Below are 27,818 nucleotides of genomic sequence, written 5' to 3'. Positions count from 1 at the left end.
GTTGCTGTGATTCGAGTATTGTCACAGCAGAAAACATCACAATAAACAATCTGGCAACCTGTGACTTAATGATCAAGAACCTTTGAAGTCTGACATTATTAATTTAGCTGCTTCTCTGCTGCTGCCCTATTCAAAAAATCATTAACCTAGGTGTTTCAAGACACACAATGGCATAAGAAATTATCAGTCGCAGTGAAGTGCAATCCAAAAAAAGCACTGTAGATACTTATGTCACTTAATGGGTTTTTTCCTCTCTAGAAATTTACTAGAGTTAAAATAAAGGATTAGTACAGGAATCATCAATGTATATGCACTGTTTTTTTGTCAAAAAATCACATCAAAGTATTATTGTACATATCAGAAAACTTTATTAACATATTGCAGATGACCACTTAAATTAGTTCTCAAAGTATTTTCTAGTACTTAGTTTCACTGCTTTAACAATGCTAAAAAAATCTAAGCTTGGAGATATGGTTTCTTCTAATAACATATTTTTTTAAATATTCTATGACAGAAACAGTATCTGCACCTACATCCTATAGATATCATATCCTATTCCACACTAATTCTATCAAAACGTCAATAGAAATATCTATAGAAATACTGCTCCATAAAATACAGCAATGGCTAGATTATATATTTATACACTGTCTTTTTCTATAGACAATACATGTAGTATCTCTTTTTATCAGATTATTTGAAAGCATGAGCACATATTGTCAATAATACTGTTTCTTAGTGTACCCTAAGTGTGTATTATATTTCAAACAAGGGCAACTAAATGACTAACGAGAGGAAGCATTTCCTTTACCTTCACAAGAAAAACTGTGATATCTACTAGAGAATAGTTGGGTAAGGTGGCAGCAGAACTGTTCACCAAACCCTGAAAAAACAAAAGGGAGAACATTTATTATGAGTGAAAATTTAATGAGATGGATTTGAAAACAGAGCAAAGGAAGTACTTCTTTTAGAGTGATGAAATTGTTGGATTTTTAGCCATGAAATAACAGTATCAAGAAATTCAAAAAGGCAATAAATACAATCATACACTAAAGATTTTAAAGGGCAGAGGTTTGGATCTAGTCTTTTAACATTTCTAGTTCTCCAATTAAGGATGTCAGCAGAGCATGAGAAGATCTGACAACAGAAAACACACAGTCGAAAAGCTCCTACTGAATCACACCTCTGACTAGCAATGCTGCAGACAGAGCAGTGGGACAGATGGACAACTTGACATATTACAGCACTTTTCAAGATAATTTGCTACAAGAACAACATTTTCTGTGCATTAGTTGCTAATCTTTTTGCAGGTTCTAAGCCATATGAAAATGTGATATAACTAAAGGAAAGCATAAGTAATCATGCATTTATAGTGAGTCACATGGTTATTGCAGAAAAATTGGCAAATAAGAAATTCATAAGTTTACCTAAATAGAAACTTTATTGCAGACCCTATCCATGCTCCACATGCACTCTACACAGTGCAGAAAGCTGCAACAATGTAAAACTTAGATGTGGAAACAGATGTCCCCATGTTTCCTAAGCTCAATACAGGGAATCAACTCCCACCAACATTACCAAATTGGTTCTTTAATTCCTTTGTAACAGGAAAAAACTCATATGAACCATGAAGAGGAAACATGGAAAAGCACTGCAGCCAGCTGAATTGATTCACTAATAAAAAGAATACACTTTTTGGCTATCATAAATGATCACATGATTGACTATAATAAAACTATACAATTATTCAATAGCTGTATGTGTATCAGTGTCCTGGTTTAGGGCAAATTTGGTAGAGAATTTCCAAAGGAGGACCCCTCCAGAAAGCAAACCCACATGGCCCCTCTGCCCAACCGGTTTGGGAAGGATTCCTCAGAGAGAAGTGGAAAGAGCCTGTTTATTTAATAGGCACAGCACCCCCCAGCACACAAAATGAACAATACCGGATGACACCGCTCTGAAAAAGATGACAAATTCAGAAAGTGTCTCTTGGGGGGTGGTCACTCTGTTCTCAGTCCCTCCGGCACTGGGGCAGCTGCTGCAGCCAAAGGTGCAAACTCTTGGTGTTCCCAGGTCCCAGTCTGGAGCAGGTTTGAAATGGGTGGAAAAAGGAAAGGAGAAACAGTCCAGAATGAAATTTGGACAGTTTAGCTAAACTAGCTAATGAGCAAAAGCAAGCAGAAGAGAAGCAAGCAAGAGCGAGAGAGAGCAAAGCGAAAAGCAAAAGCAGAAAAAGCAAAAGCTGCAGTCTCTGTGTTCCGCCAGGCTGATGAGAAAACCAAAACTTTCCCTCTTCAGAGCCAGTCTTAAAGGTACAGAACATAATAGCCAACATTACCAGAACACATGAATGGGGATACAAGCATCATAACGTCACCCTAGGACAATCAGTCATGAGACATGAAAATGTGAATATTTCAAAACATTAATTCTTAAACAAACACACTGTACTGATTCCTGGTTACTTAGAAAATCCAATTGTTTACTGAAGTCATACAGTACTAATTACAATTCGGAACAAGTGATAGAATAAATAAATAAAAAGACAAATTACCATTAAACATGCACATTCTTATGGCTCTGTCCTCACATATCACAGAGACAATTTGACTCAGAACAGCTGCTGAACACTGACAAAGCAATAATCAGAAGTAATAATGCTTTGTTCACATATGAACGCTATTGTTCACATTTGATCGTTTTTTAAAATAGCTACTCCCCATAGAATTCACCAAATTGTTAAAGATGCAAAAGACCTTTAAGATCAACAAGTCCAATCACTAGCACAGCACCGCTAGGTTTCCTACTAACCCATGTCCCAAGTGCTATGTGTCTACTTGTCTTTTAAATACCCCCAGAAATGTGACTCAACCACTTTCCTGAGCAGCCTCTTCCAATTCCTGTCAGTGTCTTTGGTGACAATATTTTTGCTAATATCCAATCCATACCAACCCTGGTGTAATATGAGGCCATCTTCTCTTTTCCTATCACTTGCTGCCCGGAAGGAGAGACTGAACCATGTAAAAAAACCTGTTGTGCCATCTTCTGTGGAAAGCAAGCCTGAATGTCACAAGTCAGACACATATGGGAAAACACAATGTGATTTTTATAATGCATAAACAGTGCCTTGCATAAAATCCATTTCCTTACATTAGAAAGAGAAAATATGGCAGGACAATAATGTATTGTACCAGCAGTCTGAAAGATTTAAATTTAATGTTTACCTTATCTGTATTAAAGTTAATGGTTACCTTATCTGCATTATTCTGGAGTTGCCTCCAGGACTGCATATTCAGATTTGCCAGTCCTTGTGGTTTTATCATGCCTTGTGATGTCATATGCCTCTGAAGAACTCTAGTTACTGACAAGTGAATCTCAACTTCTCCTTGAAACAGAACCCTCAAGATTTTGTGACTACAAAGAAACATATAAAATACAGCCTACATATCATCCTAACTTCTAGATTACACAAATTGTCATCTGTAACCCAAAATGTTGTCATATTCCAGATCTATTTGTGCCCAAAATTGTTCCTGTCTCTTTCCGACCTGCAGCCAGGAAGCTGTGGTGTGAGGTGCTATCGGGCACTTTTGAAGTCGGCTGTCACAAGCAGCTCATCCCTTCTTGCCGTGTGGGTTTTGGCTCGCTGACTTCCTGGTCTTTGCCCAGGCAGAGCTGTTTCCTTTTGGGATTCTTGTTCGGTTTTTTCCCCTTGTGTTGGAGAGTCTCCAGTTGGCAGTTTTGAGCTCCATGGAAGAGAATTCCACACATGTCGCCTGTACTGCCGCATCGAGTAGGGTGGCTGCGCTCCAGCAATCTGGTCCAGATCCATCAGTCCCTGCTCCAGGAGAGAAGACTACAGAGTCACCCCAGCCCAGACATCTTGCCTTTACTGCTCCTGCCGAGAGAAAGGGGGAATCCTTCCGCAAGTTTCCAGCCCTTGATCCGTGTAGCACCAGCCAGAGCTCCAGCTGGAGATGAGCAGAGCGCTGGGGGATGGTGGGGGAAGACTGGCACCACCTCTCCATTTGTCCCTTGAACTGTGCACTCGGCTGTGGAGCGTCATCCTGCAGGGCTGTCCCTGGCATTTTGGGTCTCTCTGTTCTGTGGAGTCTGCGAGGTTTAGCAGTTTTGTATCTGATGGGTATTTGCTGTTATTTCCTGACTGTTGCTGCACTCGTTGTTGGTAAACTTACCTTTTCACTTCTACTTGTAGTCATCATTTATGGGTGGAAAGGGATTGGTTCAACCTATAAAGGGAGGCAGCTCATTCCAGAGTGTGCTCCTTCAAGTTGCTTTAAACCAAGACACAAATTCTTTTTGTTTTGGAACCCTAAGTAACATAATGACAGGGTATCTATTACACACCTGCTACGATGGGCAAACTGAGACAGTGCTGGGCTCTACAAATACAGCAGAACAGGAACTCATATATTTTTTCAAGTGTGCATTTTTTGTCTATCTTCCTGTTCTGGCTCCAAGCATGTGGTTTGCGTTCCAGCACTTCAGAGGACACAAAATCTCTGACAGGAAGAAACTTACATTAAATCTTGTTGCCAACTAGAAATGATACTAAAACACAAAAAGAATTCTGATAGATACAACACAAACAGAATTCTGGTAAGTAAGGTATACATCCCTTTGCTTTTATCTATGCAACGCACTATAATACACTTGGCCAAATACATGAAAAAGAAGTAAAGTATATATTTAACTAGTACCATCTTGAGAAGCAGAGACATCAAAAAACCGAAATGCCTCATCAGCACTTAGATTTTACCACCCAAATCTTTTGTGAACATTTTTCTAATGGATTAAAGTGTTGCCATGAATGTAACAAAACAGCATTATCCTGGGAGGTTGTTTTAAGCCAGAGACCAGATATTTCTGTTCCTGTTTTGAAGAGTGTGCAGCATCTACCAAATGGACCTAGCAAACTTTTATTAGGAAATATTTAGGGCAAAATCAGAATGCATCATATGTGTCTCCAAATCAGTAATGCTCTCACAAAGCTGCTGCTGATTTTTATACACACACTCCTTGCTCTCCTTAGAATGACTTACATAAATGTACATTTATGTTGAAAGTGTACTTATACCTTTAAAAGCAGACAAGTTGGCCAATCAAGTGCCTTTGCAATACTTCAGGTGCTGGATAAAGAGACGCAGTGCCATTATGTGCCCTTGAGCTACTAGATGATTTACTGATTAAATGACTTAAAATGCTGTTCTAGCTTACGATTTATTCGGATCTTCGGCACAGTTCAGTTTTAGAATTTTAGTCAATCTACCATTTACCTGACTCCAGAAAAACACATCTGGCAAAAACTTTTGTGGCTTTGGAAAATTAAAAATGTCCCAGTATGACAGCCTGATTATGTCCATATTACATTCACCCAAAGCTCTAGGAGAGAAGGCACAGTTACCTCTTGAGGTGCACACAGCTTCTAGCCTAATATGAAGCTATATTGACTGTCTCATCAACATCTCTCCCATGTCTTCTCTGCAGTGCTCAATGAAAGTTAGAAAACTATTTGCCCACTTTAAGCCAAAAAATTTGAAAATTAAACATTAAAATGACAACCATTTGTATGATGCCTCCTTGACCAACCTCAAAACCTCTTCTAAGCAACAAGACCATTTCAAGGTTTCCTCATTATTTAGAAAGATGTTATTAGACTAAGACAACCTACTAATGTCCCTGGGAAAAAGTTAATGCTGAGATAATTTTTTATGGCTGGCCCTTCCTCACTGGAAGAGTAATCTGTTGTTAAGATCATGTCTTTTACAAAGTTGTCTTTCTTGAAACATTTTCCTTGGCATTTTACCAGAAGTTTGCAAAGATTTTACTCCCTTTCACGGAAAGAAGACCACTTCACTGAGAAATAAATAAAAAAGGTAAGCAGATAAAGTATAGAAATTATTATCATACAATAGAATTTATTGGGGAATCATTGTTTCTTTTTATGGCTATTTTAAAATTAATATGAAGTTCAATATGTCAAGAGCTCTAAGGTAATGTCATGATGACACTTCAATCTGGTGGTACTCAAGCTGAATGGGTTTTCACACTAACATAACAATCAGAGTTATCTGAACTGTATCAGTGATGGTGAGCAAGTTACTAGCTCATGACAAACTTGCCCACAAACAATTTTTCATTTCATTAATCATTGGTGAAGTAAAACCAACTTTATTACCCAATTTTATTGAAACAACCCAAAACAACTGTATCTCATAACTTCATAGTAGCTTTGAATGCAACATTTCCATCTTTGACAGTGTTTAAGATATCTTTCAAGGACTTTTTTCAGGATAGCACACTTATATTTCACTTCTAGCTTTTCAACCTTCCATTTGTAGTACACTGTAGCAATCTGTGATCTTTGATGACACTGTCTGTGCTATAAAAGGTGGTATTAGTCTGACTCAGCAGCAGTGCATCAAACAATGATGGTCTCAGGACCAAGAGAAAAAGGGCTTTCTGTTGCTTTAAAATAAAGCGTCAAAAGTAGGGAATACCAAATGAAGATAATTCTTTTAAATAAACACTCTGCACTTTTGAGCTGGTGTACACAATGAAAGATGCTGAAAGGAACCCCTTGAGAACATCTACTTGTGTGCTCAGAGCAGGCTCAGCTGCAGCAGGTCACCTAAAGTTGTGTTCAGCTGAATTCTGACTATGTGTAAAGATGAGAACTACACAGTCAGTGCCAGTGTTCAATCTGCCTCACAAAAAAAAAACAAAAACAAAAACAAAAAACCCCAAAAAACCCAACAAAAAACCCACAAACAAACAAACAAAAAAACCCCAACCAAACCAAACCAAAAAAAAAAAAAAAACAAACCACCTCAAAAAACCCAGTTTGCTTTCTAATTTCAGATTACATTTTCTGTTTTTTAGTGTGTCATCATAGGCTCTTGCCCTCTCAGAAGGCATTACAGGGAAATGTTCAGCTCTCTCCACTCCCTCCCTCAGATATTCACGCATAACAGTTAATATCCTGCCAAACTTCAAACTTTTTCTTCCCCAAGATGAACAGCCCCAGCTCTCTCAGCATCTCTTCCTATGCTGGATGCTCCAGTCTTTCAGTCATAGCTGTGGCCCTGCACTGGACTTCCTTCAGTACATCCCTATCTTCCTCATGCAAAAGCCCAGAGTTAGATTCAGCTTTTTGCACATATCTGCATTCACAGAGCAGAGAGGAGAGGTAGGATCACTTCCCATGATTTGCTGGCAAACCTCTGCCTATCAGGCCTGGAATGGTCTCGTTCGCCTTTGGCATAAGGGTGCAATGCTGGTTCATGTGCAGCCTGTTGCAGCAGGGTCCCCAACTCATTTTCTGCAAAGTTTTCAACCAATCAGCCTCCTATTTACATACTATTTTCCTTATTTGTGACTTTAAGATATTAACAATGCCTACAGAGTAGTGAGAAAAATTAGGACCTGTAGGACCTGGCATATTCCATATGTGCAGTACCTTGTTGTCCAATGTCACCTAATTAAAGGAGCCCAAAAATAAACATGCAGTATTTTTCCCCAGTAAAAAAAAATCTTGAAAAGGAAAGTAAGTTTAGAATCAATCAATAAGAGTATCTAACTGAATATACACTAGAATTCTTTGGTGCCAGAAGTAGACAGTAAAGAGAGGGGAGTTTTATGGAGTTGTGAATGTAAAAGCAAAACATGTCCCAAATAGACCCCACCTTTAGAAGGTAATCATATATTTTACATATATGAAGTTGTTTTGAAAGCTGATTTGCCAAGGTTTCCAGAACTGAAAATGACAGCTTACTGTCAAATACATCTCTTAAAAAAAAAAACAAACCAGGAATGACACCATGAAGCTTACAAAATGCTCTTTTCTTTTTCCCTAAAATACAGGCATTGTCTTTTCAATGAATGCTGAATCAACTTTGTTTATCAGGAGACAATTGCATCTGTAACATTAAACAACAGCCCATTGTCAACTTGACCAAAATGATGGTATAAGGATAAGACAATCAGGATGTCAAATGTTTTCCTCATCGTTGCAACAGCTCAGAGTTGCTTTCTGTCACTAACAAGTTTGCTGCCATAGTACGATCTGCACCACAGGCTAAGCTATTTAAATTCCTTCACATATACAACTCATCTGAAAAAATATAAGTATAAAACATAAGTCAGGACAAAATGACAATAATTAACCATGCATAAATGGTGCAAGAGACCAGAATCTCTACTCACCAGTGCACTCCAGCACAGCTGCACATACCGAAGTCAAAACACTGTTAGTCAGGTCCTTTGTTCTGCTTCAACAAAATACAGAAACAAAAGCAGCAAAACTACTATGACACCTTTTCTGTCTTTTTCAATTACAGGGTGCCACAATATCTCCTGGCACAGTCAGATAGTTCTTGTGGTGACAGTCGATCATTTGCCTGCAAGGGGCAGGCAACCAAACTGCAGCCAATATATATCACTTAACATTGCACTACTACACTCTTTATTTCTGAATTCCTGAAGGTGAATCTCAAAACAGGCTCCATTCATCACAAAGAAAGTACTTAAACATTTAATGGCAAGGACTTCCATTGGAGATAGTGGCTAATGGCTACCTCCTTACTAAGGTACTAAGAAAAGGAAATCAAACTATGTATTAAATACAATGTTAATAAAGCTGAGTTACACACCTGTATCCAAAAGCCTTGAACCAGGATGAAAATCCTTAAGTCTAATGTTGCTGTTTCTGAATATACTCTGAATTTCAGAACTCACTGAAACATCCTTGATCAAAAAGTCATGCAGAAACCTAGTTCCTTGTGAACAAATTTCTTTCTCCTCAATTAACTCAACAAAGTGCACAAGACAATAATTCATTTTAATTTCAAAGAAGGAGATACTAGAATTCGTTACAGAAAAAAAAGTTTACAAGCAGCTTTGCAGCAGAAAGCCTGTGTCCTGAATGGCAAATTGTAGTAAGGTGAGGCATGGGGATAGAAGAGTGATCCAGAACAGTAGCTGCTCATAAAGAAATGTGCTGGCAATTCAGAACAATGAGTTATTGCTTTTGATGTCAGATTTCCTGAATAAATGGGGAGTTGCTAAGTATTTTGATACTGCAAGCAACTGCTGCTATTACTTTGAATAAAAAGAAAAACTGCAAGTTTGTGGAATATTGTTTACTGTTAATCAACACATCTTAATCAAAGTCTTCACAATACTCAAAGCTACATTTAAGTATACAATAGTCTCAATCACAAAAAAACGAGCACAACAATTAAACTATGTAAGGCCTTAAAAGCACAGTGTGTATTGTTGGAATATTATTTTGTTCACAATTAGGCTACATATAATTAAGTTTATTTTTCATAGTTTTATTCACGTAAAATGCATTCAAGGGAAAGGCAACTTCAAGTTTATTTTATGATGAGTTAATAGAAAAATGTCAATATTCTCTTCTTGTCACTCCTCCCACCCCACACAGGCCCAATTAGTAAAATTTCCATACAATACTCAAAACTAATAAGCTTTTACACTAAACACCCAAAATTAGCCTGATCAGACAACTGCTAAGTTGCAAATTCTTTATTACAATGTTGGATAAACTTCAAGGTTCTTCTAAATGACACATTGTGGCTCTAGAAAATCAGTGTTTAAAACTACATGGTTCAAGAAGTCTTCTAGATTTTAAGTCTGGTTTCAAAGAGGTATTTTGTGGCCTCAGTAGCAATCATGTGAATGATACTTGCATAACAACAATGATAATTTGTGGAATTATTCTGGCAAGATTAGGACTCCTGAGAACATGAGTGGATACATTTTATTATCCTGAAAGCTAAGAGACAATATGAGTACAAAATAACTAAAGGAAAACTAAACACAAAAGAAATAAAAAATATGGGAAAAGATATCTATTTTCCCCCCCTCTCAGGGCATGAGTAATTTCCAGTGACTGTTTATTCTCATTACATACATTAGTATTTGTTCAAATTTCATGGCTATTACATTTTTACAGAACAACAGTTTAGAAGTCAGTTTTTTAATTACACCTGTGCAACAGAGTAAGTCACAGTACACTTTGAGATGTTTAAAAAATATTTATAAACTTGGTTTTGATATGCTAAAGCACTTGGCAACACTTTTACAGCATTGGGTTTTATATAATTAAATTTTCTTACAGTACTCCTTGTGATTTTTTTCTTTACATCTAAGAAGAAAAAACCTCACATAAAGAAATACAAACTGCCAGTCTGACTGCATGATCATGTAATTCCAGTTTATAATGCTGACATTAAAACCTTCATTAATTGTGTTGACAAATCATTACCTGTAGATTTAATGAAGGCAACCAAGATGACTTAAAAACAACATTCAGGTTTTAAGTTATATATTTATCAAAGTGTGCAGTTCTGCAGTGAAATGAAAAAAACATGTAAATACACAATGAAAGTTACAAGTTCACCAGTTCCTGTGACACAAAATGTTTTAATCTTTCAAGGTACTGTCCATAGAGTTCCACATCATTATGGCCTGCTCCTTCTACCCACAGTGGTTCTACAGGTCTCTGGCAACGCTCAAATAATGCCAGGCCATGTGAAAAGTCAATTACTTCATCTTCAGTTCCATGGATTATTAAGACAGGAGATGTTATTTTAGAAATTTTGTCAATGCTGTAAAGAAAAAGATTATATCTGTGAAAAGAATGGCATAGTTCTGAAATACAACAGAAATTTTCTTCAGTTAAGATTTACTTATTTTTTCAGTCTTATAGAAACATATTGCAAATGACTTTGTTCACAGTTACCCAGACTAACAATTCCCTGGACAGAACTACTTGTTAAAACTAGGGATTTACATGTTATATACAGGAAAATGAATTACTTCTTTACAGATATCCACTAAAATGATTAGAGATGCAAAGTGCCTAAAAGGTTTACAAAGTTTTGTAAACGTCTTCAAATCAAGTGCTCCTCTTCAATGTTATTCACTGATTTTTCTCCAATTCTTTTAATAAACTTTTGAAAAGAATTTCAGACAATATGATAGACTACTTGTTTCTCTATTTGAGAACTTCTGTTACAGAGAAAATGCATGCTGAAGAAAAAAAATATCCTACAACTTACTTTGGGAATGCATCAAAGCAGTAAGTCTTCTTTGTATCAGGAAAAGCTACTCGCATTCCTGAGGTCAGTGGAGAATGAAGAATTACAGCAGCACTTTCATATCTAGCAGCAAGATCCACAGATGGTACCGTTCCTATACTCTGGCCATATATAATCACATTTTCAGGGCGAATTCCATACCTAGAAAATTAGAAATGTTTGAAAACTGGCATATAAAGTGAAACAGATGCAACCTACAGAGCAAGGCAAAAAAAGCATTACTGAAGATGAAAATTTTCACAATGCTATCAACTATGAAACAGGAGCTGGTAGAAGAACAAGCAATTTTGTTCTATGACATTCCTGACTCAAACACACAATTATTTATTTACTCTCTATTTGCAGTAATTTTTTTCCCTATGCCCGAATGATATTGGAATAATGATTTAAATTTTTTAATATGGATTTGTGAATGCAGTGTGGCTTGTTAAAGTCTTCACTTTAACTCCAGTGGACTTACAACAGAAAACTGATTAGAGCCTTAATAGATCTTTGGTTATCATCACATGAAGCATAATCAAGCCTGCAAAAATTTGGTCAGCTTTACTCTTCTGCTATCTGATAAAACCTGCAAGCTGGTACATTGTTTATAAATTTAGTGAGACTTAAAGCTTGCCCATACTGACAATGAGCAGTATAATGATATTGATCATTCCACATAATAGCCAAGAAGCTTGTTCTTATCAAACTAATCCACAAGCAAGACAGCCCAGCAGGGAATACAGAATCGAAACCAAAGCCTTCCTCCTAGTAAGATGCAATTAACAGGGGCAAACAAAAGAAACATCTAGTTAACACTCATACAAGTAATTTTAAAATATTTTTCAGCATTAGTGTGAATGCAAAAAGCAATTGCTACCCAAGTTACACGGGAAAAGCCTCCGAAGAGAACAATAATGTGGCCAAGAAGAGTGCCTGCAAAAAAAGTGAGCTGATCCACTGCCCTGTACCCCTAACCAGGGACTCTTAGCACAGGTCAGACTGCAGCAGTGTATCTAAACTTGGGAAAGGAAGTACCTTGAATAAGAAGGGATACCACACTGCACCCAAGAAAACCCGATACACAAAAAACCCCAAAACCAACAACTACACTTCCCAAAACCCCACAAAACACACCAAACAAACAAATTCCTCCCCATCACCTCTAAAAAATGTCCAAAGCCCCCAAATTAAACCAAAAAACCCAAACCCAAATCATTGTTCTCATGCATTATTAAAAACTTGTTCAACTTTTTAAGTAAGAGCAGTCTAGCAGGAAGTAGGTTTGACATTTGCCACTTTAAAAGGAATGAAAATCAAGTGTAGGAAAGTGCACCTGTTACGTTGTCTACAATAAAGGCATGCATATTTTCTGTCAACATTATATAACAACACACATAGCCACAAAGAAGTTATCAAATTTCTATATTTTGCATATCTCCAGTAAAGTCAGGGGAGCAGAAGTATGAAAGAAATTCACAAGTATCTTATAAAGACGGGTAAATAACTGTAGGGGTAACCAAACACTAAAATCAATAAAGTCTAAGAGACTAAAGATCAGGAACATTAGGGGAAAAAAGTGTTTCATGTGTATCAAGACATTCAAATTACCAACCAACAAAACAGCTCCCTCCAAATCCACAAGTACTTCTTAATAAGCCAGAATAAGTATCTTCTACTTTGCATTCATATATAATCAACAGTTAATAAAAAAATATGTATCTAGGGAGATTTCAAGATTGTGGTATTACCTACATGTTACCAGCAGCAAAACTCATTAGACATGCCATTAACTTGCTAAATTTGGTATAAAACCCACTATTCACATCTAAAATTGTCAATTTAATATTTGTGTGTTTATTTAAATTGAGTTCTGATAAAGTGAAATGTAAAAGGTTTGAAAGTATTAGCACAGAGGCAGACTCTGCCTGACACAGGAATCTTGCTGCATCATGACTACTAAATCACTATCAGTGTTTCCTAGAAAGAGTTTCTAGTCATAATCAGATCATGATCAAATTAAGACTTCTAAAACTCTAAGTCTTCATCATCAGCCTGGAACTACTAAGAGGCCCTTCACAACAGTTCTCAAAGAAAAAACAATTTCAAGCATTAACAAGATTTTCTGAAAATTCCAACACACATAAATAAAATAAATGAAAGCTTTGAAACAAAAGACAAATCCGAGGTCATCATTATTTCTGCATCTCTTCTGAAACACCTGAGAACATAGCACATATCCTTTTACAATTCATCTCTCAATTCACATCACATTTGTCCACTATGAAAGTACAGGACAGGCTTCCCTCCTTCCAACATAATCTGAACAAAACTTGCATTAATACATTGCATCACTAGTATGGCATGCAGTTTGCACAGCACATTATGATAAAACAGTTTTCAAATAATAAACCTTGCCAATTACCACACTTGCATTTCCTTGACTGTTGAGTTTTACAAGATACAGGCCATTACACAGGAATTCAAAGCACAACTTAAAAACTATATTGCAGAACATATATTCTCCTCTTTCTCATTATTCTTCCCCCTACTTTTTGATCAAATTCCTTCAACCTGAAGACAGATAAATGAGGCTACAAAAAATAAGCCAAAAGAAGCATTTACAATATCTGGATTAAAGTAATCCTTACTCCATCACAGTCAAATAGATTGCCTCACAGTGCCCATCAGAAAATACATGCTTTGCAATCAGTAAACTAAAGAAGTCAATAACCCAAAGTGGTAGTTCAAAGTACACTTCTGAATATTCTGGCTTGAATAGGATGGAAACCTAAACAATAAACCCCTCCCTCCTAAATAAAAAACTCCAAGCAGCTTGGAAAACAGATTACATCTGCTCATTCCAGTCTTCCCTTTTCTCTTGAAAAGGTTTAGTGGGCTGATCCTGGCTGGGTGCCAGGCACCCACCAAAGCAGCTCTCTCTCTCATTCAGCTTCACAGCTGGACAGGGGAGAGAAAATTTAACAAAGGGATCATGGGCTGAGGTAAGGACTGGGAGATATGGTTCATCAAATACCATCTCTAGATGTAGAGATATTAATTTAATTTATTACTAACAAAATCAGAGCAGGATAATGAGATGTAAAAGACACCCTAAAAACACCTTCCCCTCATGCCTCCCTCCTTCCCAGCTCTACCGCTCCCCCAGCAGCGCAGGGACACAGGGAATGGGAGTTATGCTCAGTTCATCCCATGTTGTTTCTCTCGCTGTTCGGGGTGAGGAGTCCTTCCCCAGCTCACCATGGCATCCCCCTCATAGGAAGCCGTTCTCCATGAACTTCTCTGATGTCTGATGCCTGTCCCACAGGCAACAGTCCCCCTCACGCTGCTGCAGGGTGGGTCGCTCTTCCATGGGGTGCAGTCTCCTCAAGGACAGGCTGCTCCAGCGTGTGCTCCTCTCTCCACAGGTCTCCCATGGGGTCACAACCTCCCTTCAGGCATCCCCCTGCTCTGGTGTGGGCCTCCTCTGGTGTCCTGGAGCACCTCCTGCCCGTCCTTCCCACTGACCCTGGTGTCTGCAGGGCTGTTCCCATCACATGTTCTCCTTTCACTCTTTTCTGGCTGAAATTACAACTGTGCAAGGATTTCTTTTTCCCCTCTTCTTCTTAAATATGCTATCCCAGAGGCACTACCATAATTTCTAATCGGCCCAGCCTTGGCCAGCGGCACAGCCATCTTTGGAGCCAACAGAGATTGGCTCTGCCAGAAATGGAGGAAGCCTCTGGCAGCTTCTCAGAGAAGGCACCCCTGCTACCAAAGCTTGGACATGCAAACCCAATGTAATAGGCTTCTGAAATATTTAGAAAAAAGAAAGAGAAGAACTGTCCCTCTGTTGCTATTTCTCAAAAGTATCACTTTACAATCTACAACAGAAAAAGTATTGAAAAGATAACTGTTTCTAAGTTTCCTACTCATAAAATTTACTTCTTTTGACAGACTCATAGTCTGTTAAACCCCAAGAAGTTTTGTGTCAAATTATCAGATGACCATACCTGGTCTCCCAAAGAAGGAGTGTCAGATCAAGAGAAAAAATCGCAGTAACACTGTTCTCCTCTCAAAATCAGTGCCTTGTAAGTACAGGCCATCCTGAGGAAGGGGAACATGACATTTACAGAGCCATATGCTTCAACTGGTTCCTCTGGTTACAAGAGGTCAAAGACATGCCGTAAAGACTGTTGCTATCTTTGAAAGCTCATTATGTTGATAATAAGACTAATGTAAACACTGTTGTCAACTCAAGTAATCTTAGAGAACCTGTGTCAGCATAGACAGACCTTCAGTGTGGGGGTGAAGGTAAAGAAGGGTGTTTTTAGGTTTGGGAATTTTTTTTTTTAAAGCCATAATCACCAAAAAGAACCTTGGAAGAAAACCTTAAAAGTAGCTATGCACAGATGTACCAGCGTGCTGGTTTTGCAGAGAAAGTACTATTCTTCATGGACAAGGTATTCTGGGCAGAACCTGGTACAAAACTTGATATTTTCTGTAGTTTCAGGGCTGACTAAAACATCTTTCTCTTTCCCAGAGCAGCTGAAATTTCAATTCCTTTCAACACCCAATTCATCCTTTATGCTCACACACTTAAAGGTTACCTGCCTGGAAAGCAGATGGAATCTAAAGAATCTAAAATTCTTTTGACACAGAACCGGTGTTCATGTAAGCTTCCTGACATCCTTACAGAGTGTCTGAGCACTCACGAATTTCTGCCTCATCACCACACTAAAGGCACAGGTTAATGTCACTACAAAGCTAAGCTATAGCTGAACAGAAAGAACCACTTTCCTATTTGCAGCTTCAGCAATGCATTCCCCCTCATTAGGCTTTAACAGTTAATGAAAGGAACTAAATAAACCTTGTCTGGGAGTAGTGGAGCAATTGCTTTAGCGCTCCTTTGTGCTGGCTGTGCTCAGGGACAGGCAGGAAACAGCATGCCACTGTTGGGTGAGGAAGGAGCAAGCCAATAAGGAGTTGTAACTGCGCCAGAATGTTCCAGTGCCTGGAACCAGGGCCCAAGATAACACTAATGAAGCCAGTATTCTTTTCTGTGGCCCTATATATGCTGACCAGATGTAGATGGTCTCCTGTAAAAGAGGCAATCCTGAACACTCTTGGCCTGATCTTTTCAGCTTCTGGTAGGAAAAGAACTGCTAAACAATAATGAAATATTCTTTTTTCCCCTTGGTGATGAACTTCATGTGATTTAGAAAAGAAACTCTTTTCACCATTTCTTTGATATTTCTGTCTTTGTAGCAAGACCTTTCCTGCACTTTACTAAACACTTATCTTACTGGTGGGTCCATCTTTTCTCTGCCCCTCCATTCTCTTTTTCTCTTCATGGAATCACAGAGCAGTTTAAGTTGGAATGTAATATAGTCCACGCCCTTGCCATAAGGAGGTAATATTTCACTGAATCAAGTTGCTCAAAGTTCTGTCTGACCCCTAAACACTTTAATTGGATGTACATCACTTACATTGGATATTAACCTTATTTTATATTTTCACTGGATATTTACTATATTACCATGATATGCAATAAGAAAACTACAAAATGCATGTCTGGCTGTGACAATGTAGGTAGAGTTTTTTTGTTTCTTTGGTTTTTTTCCTTTGTTTTTGGTTTTTAACTTCAGTTACCTTTAAGAAACAAATACTAGCAGAAATTACCATGCTACAGTGTCAGGCTCTTAAAAAATACCTGCCATTGTGATTTGGATATACATAAGGGAGACAAAGTAATTTATATTTACTTCTGAACTATTGCTCTTAATCTAGAAGACTTGATTGCTTTACAATAATGAAATAAAATATTGATAAGATCAAGCTTAGAAGAGTACATTTTCCATAGTACCTCTTTAGGCTTACACTAGATGCTCTACAGAAGCTGCAGTTTGCAAAGCTATTGCAACACATACATTTAGAAACCTGACACAGCACTTGGGGCACATGGAACAAGGGGAAACATTCCTGAGGGAATTTTCAATGTACATTCAGAATCTTTTGTCATCACGGACATAACACAAGAAATTACAGCTACAAGTTGCAGAACATGAAGGGCATGAACCTCATCCACACCTGTAACTCTCAACATTTTAGGCCATGAATAAAATTCAGGAGCATACAGCTCTTCCTCAAATGATGTAGGCATCCCCCTTCTTGTGCATACAGTATTTTACAACGGAAGAAGGAAAAAGGAACTATGTTTTATGAGAGGCAAATCCATTGTCCACATTATATCAACAAACTGCACTTTCTCTGCTTCTCTCACAGTTTGGCCTTTCTAAACTTTAAAATGCTACCAATACACCTGTTCTATTGTCAAGATTTCTCTTCCACAATAATTGAGCTACTTTTCCCTATCAATTTAAAGAAAACCTCAATTTCCCTCCAAAGGTACAAAGCTAGAGTACCTCAACTTCTAGCTGAACTCCCCCCGCTTCTACTTCTGAATGAAAAAAACCAAAAAAGGTAGTTTATGAATTGTGAAATGAACACTTTCGGTCAACATCTGAAGAGAAAGTATTATTCCTATACCTGGCTGTTCAATTTATGGACATTCTGTCCACTTTGACACATTGTCTGATGGTGAGATTTACCCTTTAATTTTTCAATTATTATGCAGTTCATGATAAGCAATAATGAAGGGGCTGTTTCGCTTCTTACAGGTAAATCTGGTCACGAGGCAACTCTGGCACATCTTCAGAGGTTTCTGAATGAGTGTCACTTGCCCTGCATTTGCCTGGGGCTGGTTAAACCTTTCCACCCTTGCTAGGGTGTCATCAAAGGCCTTCAGAGACCAGAACAGCAGAAAATAGGCGTATCCCAAAATGACTCCTGGCATTTCAACACTTGGTAGTTATGACAGCTGGAAAAAGAATGTCCTTACTTGCAGCTTTTATACAATCCCATGCACATGAATATGCAACAATGTACAACTTTTCCAAAATTGATGAAGGCAGTGAATCACACCACCTTCTTTCATGGTCATCATCCACATAGGTAGTGACTGCTTCCTATTAACATCTTCAAAGGAGGTAAAGGATAGGGACACAACTCAGTATCTACATCTGCTGTTTACCTGTTCTGATAGGCTGTTAAACTAGTTTTATGTATTCACTTTCATGAATATTAATATTCACAGCAAAATCTCATTATCACCCTCAGTATAAGTTCCAGACTATTTCACCCTAGGTGTCCAGTCCCCACTGGACAGCTGCACTGATTTACAGGTGAGTATGTGGATTGTCTTCCCAAGACACAAAACTTAAGATTTGTATCTTAAGTTTTCTCACTAGTATCTTAACTAAAGACTAGCAAGTCTTTACCACAAGTGGTTTTGTTGACTGTAGAATTAAGTCTGCATCAGCATTTCAATTACCCCAGAAACACCTTTTAGTGTTGGGTTCTATGATTTCATTTTTCAGAACAGGGAGTGCAGGTAGCTATGGCTGTGATGAATCTCTGAAGGTAACTTCTCCATTCTTTTCTTCATCACATCACAAACTGGGAGGCAGAGTTTAAAACTTTCTGATCCTTTCTTATCTCATTTCATCAACAAGAATTTCCAAGGAGTTACAGCTATACTCACATTTATCCTGCAAACAAACTATTGAATTACTTTGTTTTTGCAGAATTAGTTATAAACGTTAAAGATTGTACCAATGTGAAACTGACAGAAGAAGCTACACTATGAAAGTGAATCAAGGCTGCAGCAAACGCTCAAAGGCTCTGTTCTGGTCCAGATATACATTGAGTATTTTAACACAGCTGAGCACTGTCTCCGGGCTCAAGAGAATACCATAGCTGGATAACCAAACTGTGAGCTAGAATATCCAGAGTCAAGTGCTGAACTTCCCCCTGTTACATCCAGCATTCAGATACGAGGATGAGACCAGATCAGCCAATTGGAAAGCTGTTTTAAGTACTACAGGTGTCACTGGTAATACCAACCTCTTTTTCAGCAGTAGACCAAATTCAGTTCATGTGTGTGAAATTCACAAGTTGAGCAGACCAATTGAAACTTCATACACTCTACAGAATTACCTAATTGCTACAGGAGGAGAAATAATAATAAAAAAAAGGCAGACAAAAAAAGGGACCAAGGTGAGGTCATTCTTGAACATAAGAATATCTTATAAGATATATTTAGAGGTCTCCCCAACAATGTCTGCTGACAAATGAGCACACTTGTATGGGACGTTACAATCACAGAATAGTTTGGGTAAGGGACCTTTAAATACCCTGTAATTCCACCTTCCCTGCCATGGGCAGGGATGCTTTCCACTAGATCAATCTGCTCAAAGTTCCATTCAACCTGGCCTTGAGCACTTCCTGGGATGGGGAAGTTGACAACAATTTCTCTGGACAACTGGTTCTTCTAATGGCAACTGCTCTGGCAACTTGTTCCCGTGCTTTATCACCCTCACAGAAAAGAATTTATTTCTTATATCTAATCTCAATCTACCCTCTTTCAGTTTAAAGCCATTAGCCTGTGTCCTATCAATCATGAACAATCTTATTTGTTTAGAGAAAATACACTTCATTGCTTAAGAATAGTGGTGAGAATTCAAATTGTAATCACATTTCCTTGCAGATTGTATATTCACACATTCATTACAAAGAAGAAGAAACAATAATTACAAATTAGTTTCTAAAACAGAGCCTGTAAACTGACATAAAGTATTATGTTTCACCATCTAGTTCTCTTCCATTTTCTGTTACATTTAAATAGTTCAAACCTTCTTCCAAATTGTTCACAAACAAATGTTAATAATGTAAATGTAACCGGGTATTTCACTGAGTAGCTAATCACCTACCAGCTACAAACCATAGTCAACAGTGCACCTGTTGCAGCTTTTGGCCTGTGGAACAGCCATATCTCAACTTTCCATTGTAATAAAAATAAATACCAAAAGCTAATCTAACAACCTAGTATGCATGTTTTTGAATAGATGAAGCTGAAAACCTGTCTCCTGCGGTTGAATGAGGTTTATGATAATAAGCTTTTCCCCTATTTAATACAGGGATAACACATGCTTCTTTGAAAAGAAGTATCATACTATTGTAATGTAAAATGAGTGCAAGACTAAATGTGTATTTAAAGCACTGAGAAGGGGTAATCTGCTCATTAATACTACATTGATGAAGTTCTAAACTCACTGTGACAATTACCAGGATCCAGGATTTAAAGCCCACATGCCCTTACACTAAGTCAAATCCCTGATACTATAATTATTAAACAGGATGCTCAAGTTGCAATGACTGAGCCATAACAACACATTTCAGGTTTTTATACCTTTTTGATATAAAATACACAGTGTGCTGGGATTTTCTGGTGGGCAGTTATTCTTATGATAGAATACTATTTTAAAAGTAGTATTTATAGTCTGGGTATTTGTAACCATGAGAAGACTATTGAGCTAAATGGAAAAAATTATGGTGAAAATTGCTCTCAAATTAGAGAAGCTGCACATATTTGGTGCAGGATTCTGTAGGATTCTCACTTATATCAGTGAATGTATTCACAGTCTTTCATCTTGCTATTTTATGTCCCACAAAACCAGAGGCTTAGAACACAGAAATTGCTGAAATAACATCTTTCCATTTGTATTTTTTTTCTTGTCCATTTTTATTCTGCTTGAGTTAACGCCACTGCTCGAAATTCCACTTTTTTTGTTCCCACCATAAGGTATTTAAACAGATCCATTACAAACTCTCCCACACATTATGTTTTGTGAAGCTAGCTTTCTATATAAAGCAAAAAGATGTTTTCTCTCTTTGGAAATACTGTAGCTGCTAGTCAGAATTCTGAGACAAAGGTGATCCCAACACCACACAGAAATAAGAGTCTCACCAAGTTCTCTTGTACCAGCTTTACTCTGCCCCTCCCTACAAAAAAAGTAGGTGATAGAAATTATTTGAAGAAACAACCTGCATTTTCTCACATCCACATCACAACATGGGTTAATCACTGGGGTATCAATTATTATGGATTTTTCCCAATTTTTTAAATTTTGCAGCTGAGAAGATTCCAAACAATGACAATAAGGAAGATAGTCTAATTGTTCAAGACTAAACCACAGCTTATTAAATTTAATTACATTTCAATTTTTCCAGTCGGTAAGTAATATATACTGATCCTGCTTAATACTGACAATGCCTTCAACATCAGGCACCACCAGTCAGCTTGGATTTGAATCCACTAATTCTATATCACAGCATTGCTGTTTCAACTACCAATGCATGTGAAATAAAACCATTTGACAAGAATGCTGTAAAAGAAAAATGGCAACTAATGTCTTACCTTGTTCTAAGAGCCACCCAAGCAGCATCAATGTCGGCATATAGATTCTTCTCCGTAGGCTTCCCAGAACTTGCACCATATCCAGAATAATCATAGGAGAATATGTTGCAATTAATCCGTGAACCCAGTCCAATATAGAAGCTGCTCATCTGACCCAGGTCAACAGCATTTCCATGTGAGAAGAGCAAAGTGTACTTGGCGTTAGGTGAGCAACGCACGAACATACAGGCAATCCTGTTGCCTTTACATGTTCTAGTCATGAAGCACTCAATGGCATCTTTTTCTCTGGAAGAATATTGCCAGTCTGCTCGCTCTGAGAGATGTAAAGTCCAGCGACTGCCACTCTCATCACACATCAGTGTGTATGTGGGATCAGGAGGTAAGAATGCCAGCTTAGAGGCAATTTTCCCTGGGCATGGTGGACAACAGAACAGGCAACACAGTTCACTAAAGGAAAGATTATTCATCTTCTAGTCTGAAATGGGAAGAGAGAATAGTATCAGTTTCCAGGTACAATCTGACATTAAAAAAATCCAACTTACAAAAAAAAAAAAGTGAACACAATATCTCTAGGAAATAACGCGTAACTTCTGAACATTTAACAAAACAAAGACTTAAATCCATATATATATTTCCATATAAAATTCAATTTTATATTATTAGTTATTTCACAATGGGTATATTAGTAAAGGGGAGTGATAACACTAAAGCCCTGCCAGATATCAAAAGTAAAGCATGATTATCCAGAGAAAGAAAAAGCATGAGTTTTCAACTTTCTTTGGAGGAAATGAAGTTCCTCATCTTAAGACATTAAGAAAAATGTTCTTCCCACTGAAAAATAAATACATGATAAAAGAACAATTAAAGTATGTTGCAGAGTTGCAGCATACTAAGGTTATGCAGATTTCTGCAGCTAAAAGTCACTACAGCATCTCCTAAATACAAAGAAAGTATATTGCAATCACGGGGTATGGGCTCCTGCACTATCAGAAGTAGGAAGGGTGCATGAAGGTCAAAATGTAGAAGACAAAACAAGATGATGCTTCTGGATTAGCAAACACTCTAGAGCTTTGGTACACAAAAATGTAGCCATAAACTTATCTTCACTCCTCATACTTGCCGACATAAATATTTTGAAAACCTTCAAAGAAGTTCTTAGCTGTATTGCCTATAGGAATTGGGATTGTATAAATGACACAATTGGGTTTTTTTCCCATGTTTCAAGAAACATCTCTTTAACTAAATCCTCTATCACAAATATTTGTTAAAGCAACATAATCTATAGTACCAATTCAAAGCATTGGTTTTAATAGTGGTGAGGGGGGAGAAAAAAAAATAAACACACCTATACCTAAAGCAAGATAGGTAAAGATACAGCTGCCCTTAAAATAGACATTGTGTTCTCTTAATTTAGAGCAGTGAGAAGGGAGTGAGGGGAAATCTTTTGTTGCGGCAATACTTTTTCTCAGAGATAAGAAGAGCAATAAAATTTGACAAGTACTGTGCTGGAAACCAGCACACCAAAGATAAGCATTTACTCTACTTTCCTTGAGTTAAGGCATCTGACATTTCATCTTAACTTAAACAACTTTTTCATACCAAATCTACCTACAAGTCTCAAGTTCATCTCCCGACAGTCCCCTGTGAACATAAACACGTACAGTTTCACATACTGACTTTGACTCAAACTACAAAACAAGCAGATTTCAGTTGTCTACAGTACCATGCTGTTCCAGAAGTATTTGGGTCATCCAACACTAAAATCTTACTGCTAACTATGACACCTAACAATATTTAGCAATTTCAAATTTTGACCTTAAATTTGTACAGAAGCATAGTTTTCATGTGTAAATTTCTTTTTAAAGAAGCTTCAAGGACAGTGCTGCAAAAACACTTTAACATGTATCACAGAACAACTATCTGCATTTTTGGATGCATGAATGGTTTCTTCCTGGTGGTACAGTAGGAAAGCATACTGCAAACAATGTTACATGGAGCATACTCTTAGAGCAGCAAAACCAGACACAGTGAGACAGTCTGACAAACACACAAGCATTCGTGGAATACCACAAAAAAGGAGGTTGCCGCAGCTAAGGTTTTTCACCCAGGTCTCTAGTTTTCTTCAAAACAGAGGGAAACCACAGAGGTTTAGACATGGGAGATCAACACTTCCAATTTAGAGGACATGGTGGAAAGTACTGATCAGCTCCCTTAAGAAGGTAGATAGACTCTTAAAGAAGATCCTGGATAAAGGACCATATTCCTGACAGCTGAAGTAACAATAATATTGTGTTTCAGCACAATTAGTCACTCAAATATGGAATAACTCACCTCTGTCAGATGAGATTATGTGAACATTAAGTTTCAGCTATACCCGCAAGTCAGGATAAGTGGAAGGAGTCTATGGAGGAAGTCAAACTATTAGCAAAAGGTTTAGATTGTCTTATGCAAAGTAAAAATCCTATTGTTTTGGGGGGTGGTGGTGGTGTGTATTTGTTCTTCTTCACTTCTCTTGTAATTATGAGCACCAATGAAGCAACTTCTTTCACCTCTACTTAATGAGTTCATCTTCGCAGTCCAGCCTCAACATGCTTTTTTTCCAAGTACTTAAAACCCTATACTCAAAATCACTTCTATTTCTATCAGAAACTATTAAATGGATCTATTCTGAGTGAGTTTTCCCACCTGCACAGAGATGCTGAAGGTGAAATTAGATATTATACTTTATTCTAAGGGGATGATTATAATTTTTTGTGAAAAATTTAAAAGAATTTGTAGCTCCAAAAGTGAGATATAAATAGTTTGTTTTGCCCAGGAACAGCAGACTGCACTCTTACCGGCATGTAACGAGAACTACAGAATTTCTTATTTCTTCCAAATCCCCTTGTCAGAAAGAATTAGAACAGGAGTTTACATTATTTGAAAGTGTAAACAGCCCAGAAACACTTCAAATATGATCTCACTCATAAAATATTTTCTATTTACCCAAGTAATTTCAGAAGACTGGAAACTGGCCTGCAGGATTGACACACAGGGCAGTACAGCAGTAAACCACAGTGAATTAGCTGATGTGGTGGTAATGTCCCCCAAGATAGCGTAAATGTGCTAAAAATGGGTTGTCACCAGATACGGCAAATGACATGCTGAAGACAGCAGATGAAGTATTATTCCTCCCCTGTGCTAGACTAATGCAGGCTTTATGTATTGATCTTTTAATCCAATGGAAAATATGCCTGCTGAAATAAAAGATTCTGATTCATTCTCCAACTAAATCATGGCTAATAACAACTCTCTTCTTTAAAACAAATACATGCTACTATCTTCACTCAGAAGACCCAAGACAACCAGCAGGTCACTAACTGAACCAATTTGATGCAAAACACCTACTGAACTTCCACAGGAGAATAGCTCCAACTAAATACAGACAATGTTTCTATTATACTGGAACTGGTTTGTCTTTCACTGTGATGGATTGTATTCACATGAGAGTGTGAATAAGCATGCTTTATCTGGATTCTTAGTGAAGCTGAGGCAAAAACAACTCTGACTAGATTACTTTAAGCATATGGTTCCACAAGTACAGATGAGTAACTTTAATGGGACTCATTTGACTAAGATATGCTGTGAATACCTAAGGTATAGTCTAACACCTTCTGAGCATGTATGATGTAAATCTCTGTGCTCATTACAGCATAATCAGATTCTGAGAGCAACACATCCCAACAACACAACTATCTCACCTTCTACTTGACATTTCAGTAGTAATAAAAATGCCAGTGCTGTTCTGCAAACACAGTTCCTACAGCTGGTAAAATATACTAACAACAAAAAGAATGTGATAAAGAAATATAGACCCCCCTTTAAAATTCTACTGCATTTTTCATAGTAAATGAGTATGAAAATCCTGTAGAAGAAACTGCAAAAAACTTTTCTATTGCAAGAAATAAAACAGACCCAAGCTATACTACTTATCCCTTCTAGGATAGCTTTTAAAAGGAAAGCAAGAGCATTTTATCAATCTTATCTCTTTAACTCTCTTATGAATAAAGACTTAACATATAAAATTACAAATGTAAAATTGCCCAGAGGCAGCGATTTCAATTCATTCTGTGGCAATTAGCCTTTTCACAAAGGCTGACAGAAGTGGGAAAATGTCTATTTAATTTTAAATGCCTCAAGTATTTATCTTATGCTTCCTAGGATAACACAAATGTAATTTTTCACATGAGTAATTATTCCTGTCCTCCTATCTCTCTGTACATAATAACAAGACAGTGGAACCTATTATTCACATCTTTGAATGTTTCACTATGTATTAGTCTCAAAACCAGCCCAACCTTGTAAACACTTATCTAGAAATCTTATATTTACATTAAATATAAATTATTCTAATTGTTTATTTAAATTAAATTGCCTATTTCATGGGAACTATTCACAAGAACAAAGTCAAACTCATATATATAGCTGCTGGTTTGGAACTTTAAGTGTTGTTCAAACCATAACGGTTTTTTTTTTTTTGTTTGGTTGGTTTTTTTTGTTTGGTGGTTTGTTTTGTTTGGGTTTTTTTTGTGTGTATTTTGGTCGTGGGTTTGTTATTTGATTAGAATCTTTTTTCATCTTTATTGTTCATTATCTACTGCTGAAACAAGAAATTCTAAAGCATTTTTCCTCATACTTTAATTGAGAACAATACAATAAGAACTTGAGTTCAAGCCACTACTGAAATACTGATATTTATTTCAACATCTGTGTAATATTAAAAATTGAACAGTACGATCTGAACATCCTTTAACTAGTCCAACAGTTAAAGCAACAAAATGTTCAGAGAAAAAGAAATCATTAGTGTCTGATTCAGTACCATATAAAAGGATTAAGACAATATTAAGAAAGAATACACAGTAAGTCCAGAAAACAACACAAAGGAAGTATATTCAATTATGAAAAAGCTATATTAATAAATACTGTGAAGTAAGTGTTTAAGATAGTTTTCAAAGGACAAAGTAGGCTACATGAAAACAGAGAAGCCTGATCAAATCAAAACTATACTTTATTAATTTGATTCTAAACAAATAAACACTCCTTCTAGTCTCTCAAATTCTATCTATTTTAACACGTATCATTTAATTCTCCTCTGCTGGTTACTTTGTGTATATCAAAACCTAAGGGCACAGTTGAAAAAAGAAAGGGAATCCAGGAAACATTAACTGAAAAATCCAGACATTCTTTATCAACCGAAGAACAAACGAAACCTCTAAAGGCTCCAGATAGACAACTGGGGTTAAGCCGATTACATAATGCCTTGCATGCTCTAAGCAAGCCTCTGCCCCCGGAGCTGCCCTGCTGAAGGCACCCGCCGGCTGCTGGCGCTGAAGCCCCGGCCCGGAGTCCCGGCCCCCGGCCCGGTGTCCCGGCGCAGGCTGGCCGGCCACCAGCACCGAGCTCCGCCCTCAGGTACTTCTTTCTACTCTGATTTCCGCAGCCATGAACTTTCCGACTTAATTACTCACCAAATACTTTAAATTTTTATATTAATAATACCTGAGAGCAATGTTGAGGCCAGCGTTACTCCCACCCTCTACGGTAGAAGCTGAAGGAATAAATTTAAGCAGGCTGGCGGGAACTAAAATAACTCCTCAGGTGTCCGAATCTGAAAAGGGCTCCGCCGAAGTCCTCAGCAGTGACTCGAAGGCACTGTTCGGAGCCCGAAAAGCCAGACTTTAACACGCGTGTCACAAGTCAGTGCGCCCGTTTCCAACAAAGGAGTCCAGGGCAAGACCACGGAGACGGGAGCACCGGACAGATCTCCCACAGCACCCGGGCATCCCGAGGCAGGCGACACGCCAAGAGACCCCCGAGCCCAGCGACACTGGGACGCGGGCAGGAGGCAGGCGGAGTCGGCAGCTCCCCGCCCGGTTCGTGCCGCAGACCGAAGCCGCGCCGCCCGCCTCTCTGAGGAAACGCCGGTGGCTGCCGCGGGCCCTTCCGCTCGCCCCAGGGGCCGCCACACGCCTGCGCCAGGCGGCGCGGACGGGCCGCGGGTCCGAGCGGGGCAAGAGACCCGGACGGAACCGCGAGGGGGAAACAACTCGCCCTCACGCCGCGGCAGCGGGTCACCCGGACACTGTCCATCCCCGCAACGCCGGGGGAGGACAGCCCCTACCTGCACTTGGCACTCCGCTCGGCGGCCCCGCGCTCTCCCGACTGCCGGTTCGGCGGGCCGTGGGGACACCGGCTGTGCTGAGTAACGGCGCGGCGGGAGGCGGCCGTCAGCGCCCCGGCCCCGGCCGGAGAACGCGCGGCCCTGACAGCACTGAGCCCGCCCCGCGCAGCCTCCGGAGCGGCGCCAGCCTCGCCCCGCCCGCAGACTACACCGGCGC

General features: G+C 38.4%; 1 protein-coding gene across 2 annotated transcripts; it reads right to left on the bottom strand.

Annotated features, from left to right (window-relative positions):
* Positions 1-9,146: 9,146 nt before the first annotated feature.
* ABHD17B (abhydrolase domain containing 17B, depalmitoylase) lies at positions 9,147-27,756 on the bottom strand. 2 transcript variants are annotated; one of them, XM_066568971.1, is made up of 4 exons: positions 27,602-27,756; positions 21,442-21,916; positions 11,106-11,285; positions 9,147-10,652 (listed from the first exon to the last, which is right to left on the bottom strand). In XM_066568971.1, exons 2-4 carry the CDS (start codon positions 21,906-21,908, stop codon positions 10,433-10,435), a joined length of 867 nt encoding a protein of 288 aa, XP_066425068.1. In that variant the 5' UTR covers positions 21,909-21,916; positions 27,602-27,756; the 3' UTR covers positions 9,147-10,432. The 2 variants fall into 2 exon arrangements, with proteins under 2 accessions (XP_066425068.1, XP_066425069.1); XM_066568972.1 differs by lacking the exon at positions 27,602-27,756 and adding an exon at positions 23,773-23,855.
* Between the last annotated feature and the right edge of the window lie 62 nt (positions 27,757-27,818).

Source organism: Molothrus aeneus, chromosome Z, assembly GCF_037042795.1.
Source record: "Molothrus aeneus isolate 106 chromosome Z, BPBGC_Maene_1.0, whole genome shotgun sequence".
Lineage (NCBI taxonomy): Eukaryota > Metazoa > Chordata > Aves > Passeriformes > Icteridae > Molothrus > Molothrus aeneus.
This window is presented reverse-complemented; position numbering and strand designations above follow the sequence as displayed.

Coding starts and splice junctions, on each gene's coding strand:
- ABHD17B (XM_066568971.1), bottom strand. CDS start 21,908: ATGAATAATCTTTCCTTTAGTGAACTGTGTTGCCTGTTCTGTTGTCCA. Junction 11,286..21,441: donor TGGGTGGCTCTTAGAACAAG/GTAAGACATTAG, acceptor CTAATTTTCTAG/GTATGGAATTCGCCCTGAAA. Junction 10,653..11,105: donor TGCTTTGATGCATTCCCAAA/GTAAGTTGTAGG, acceptor TTTTCTTTACAG/CATTGACAAAATTTCTAAAA.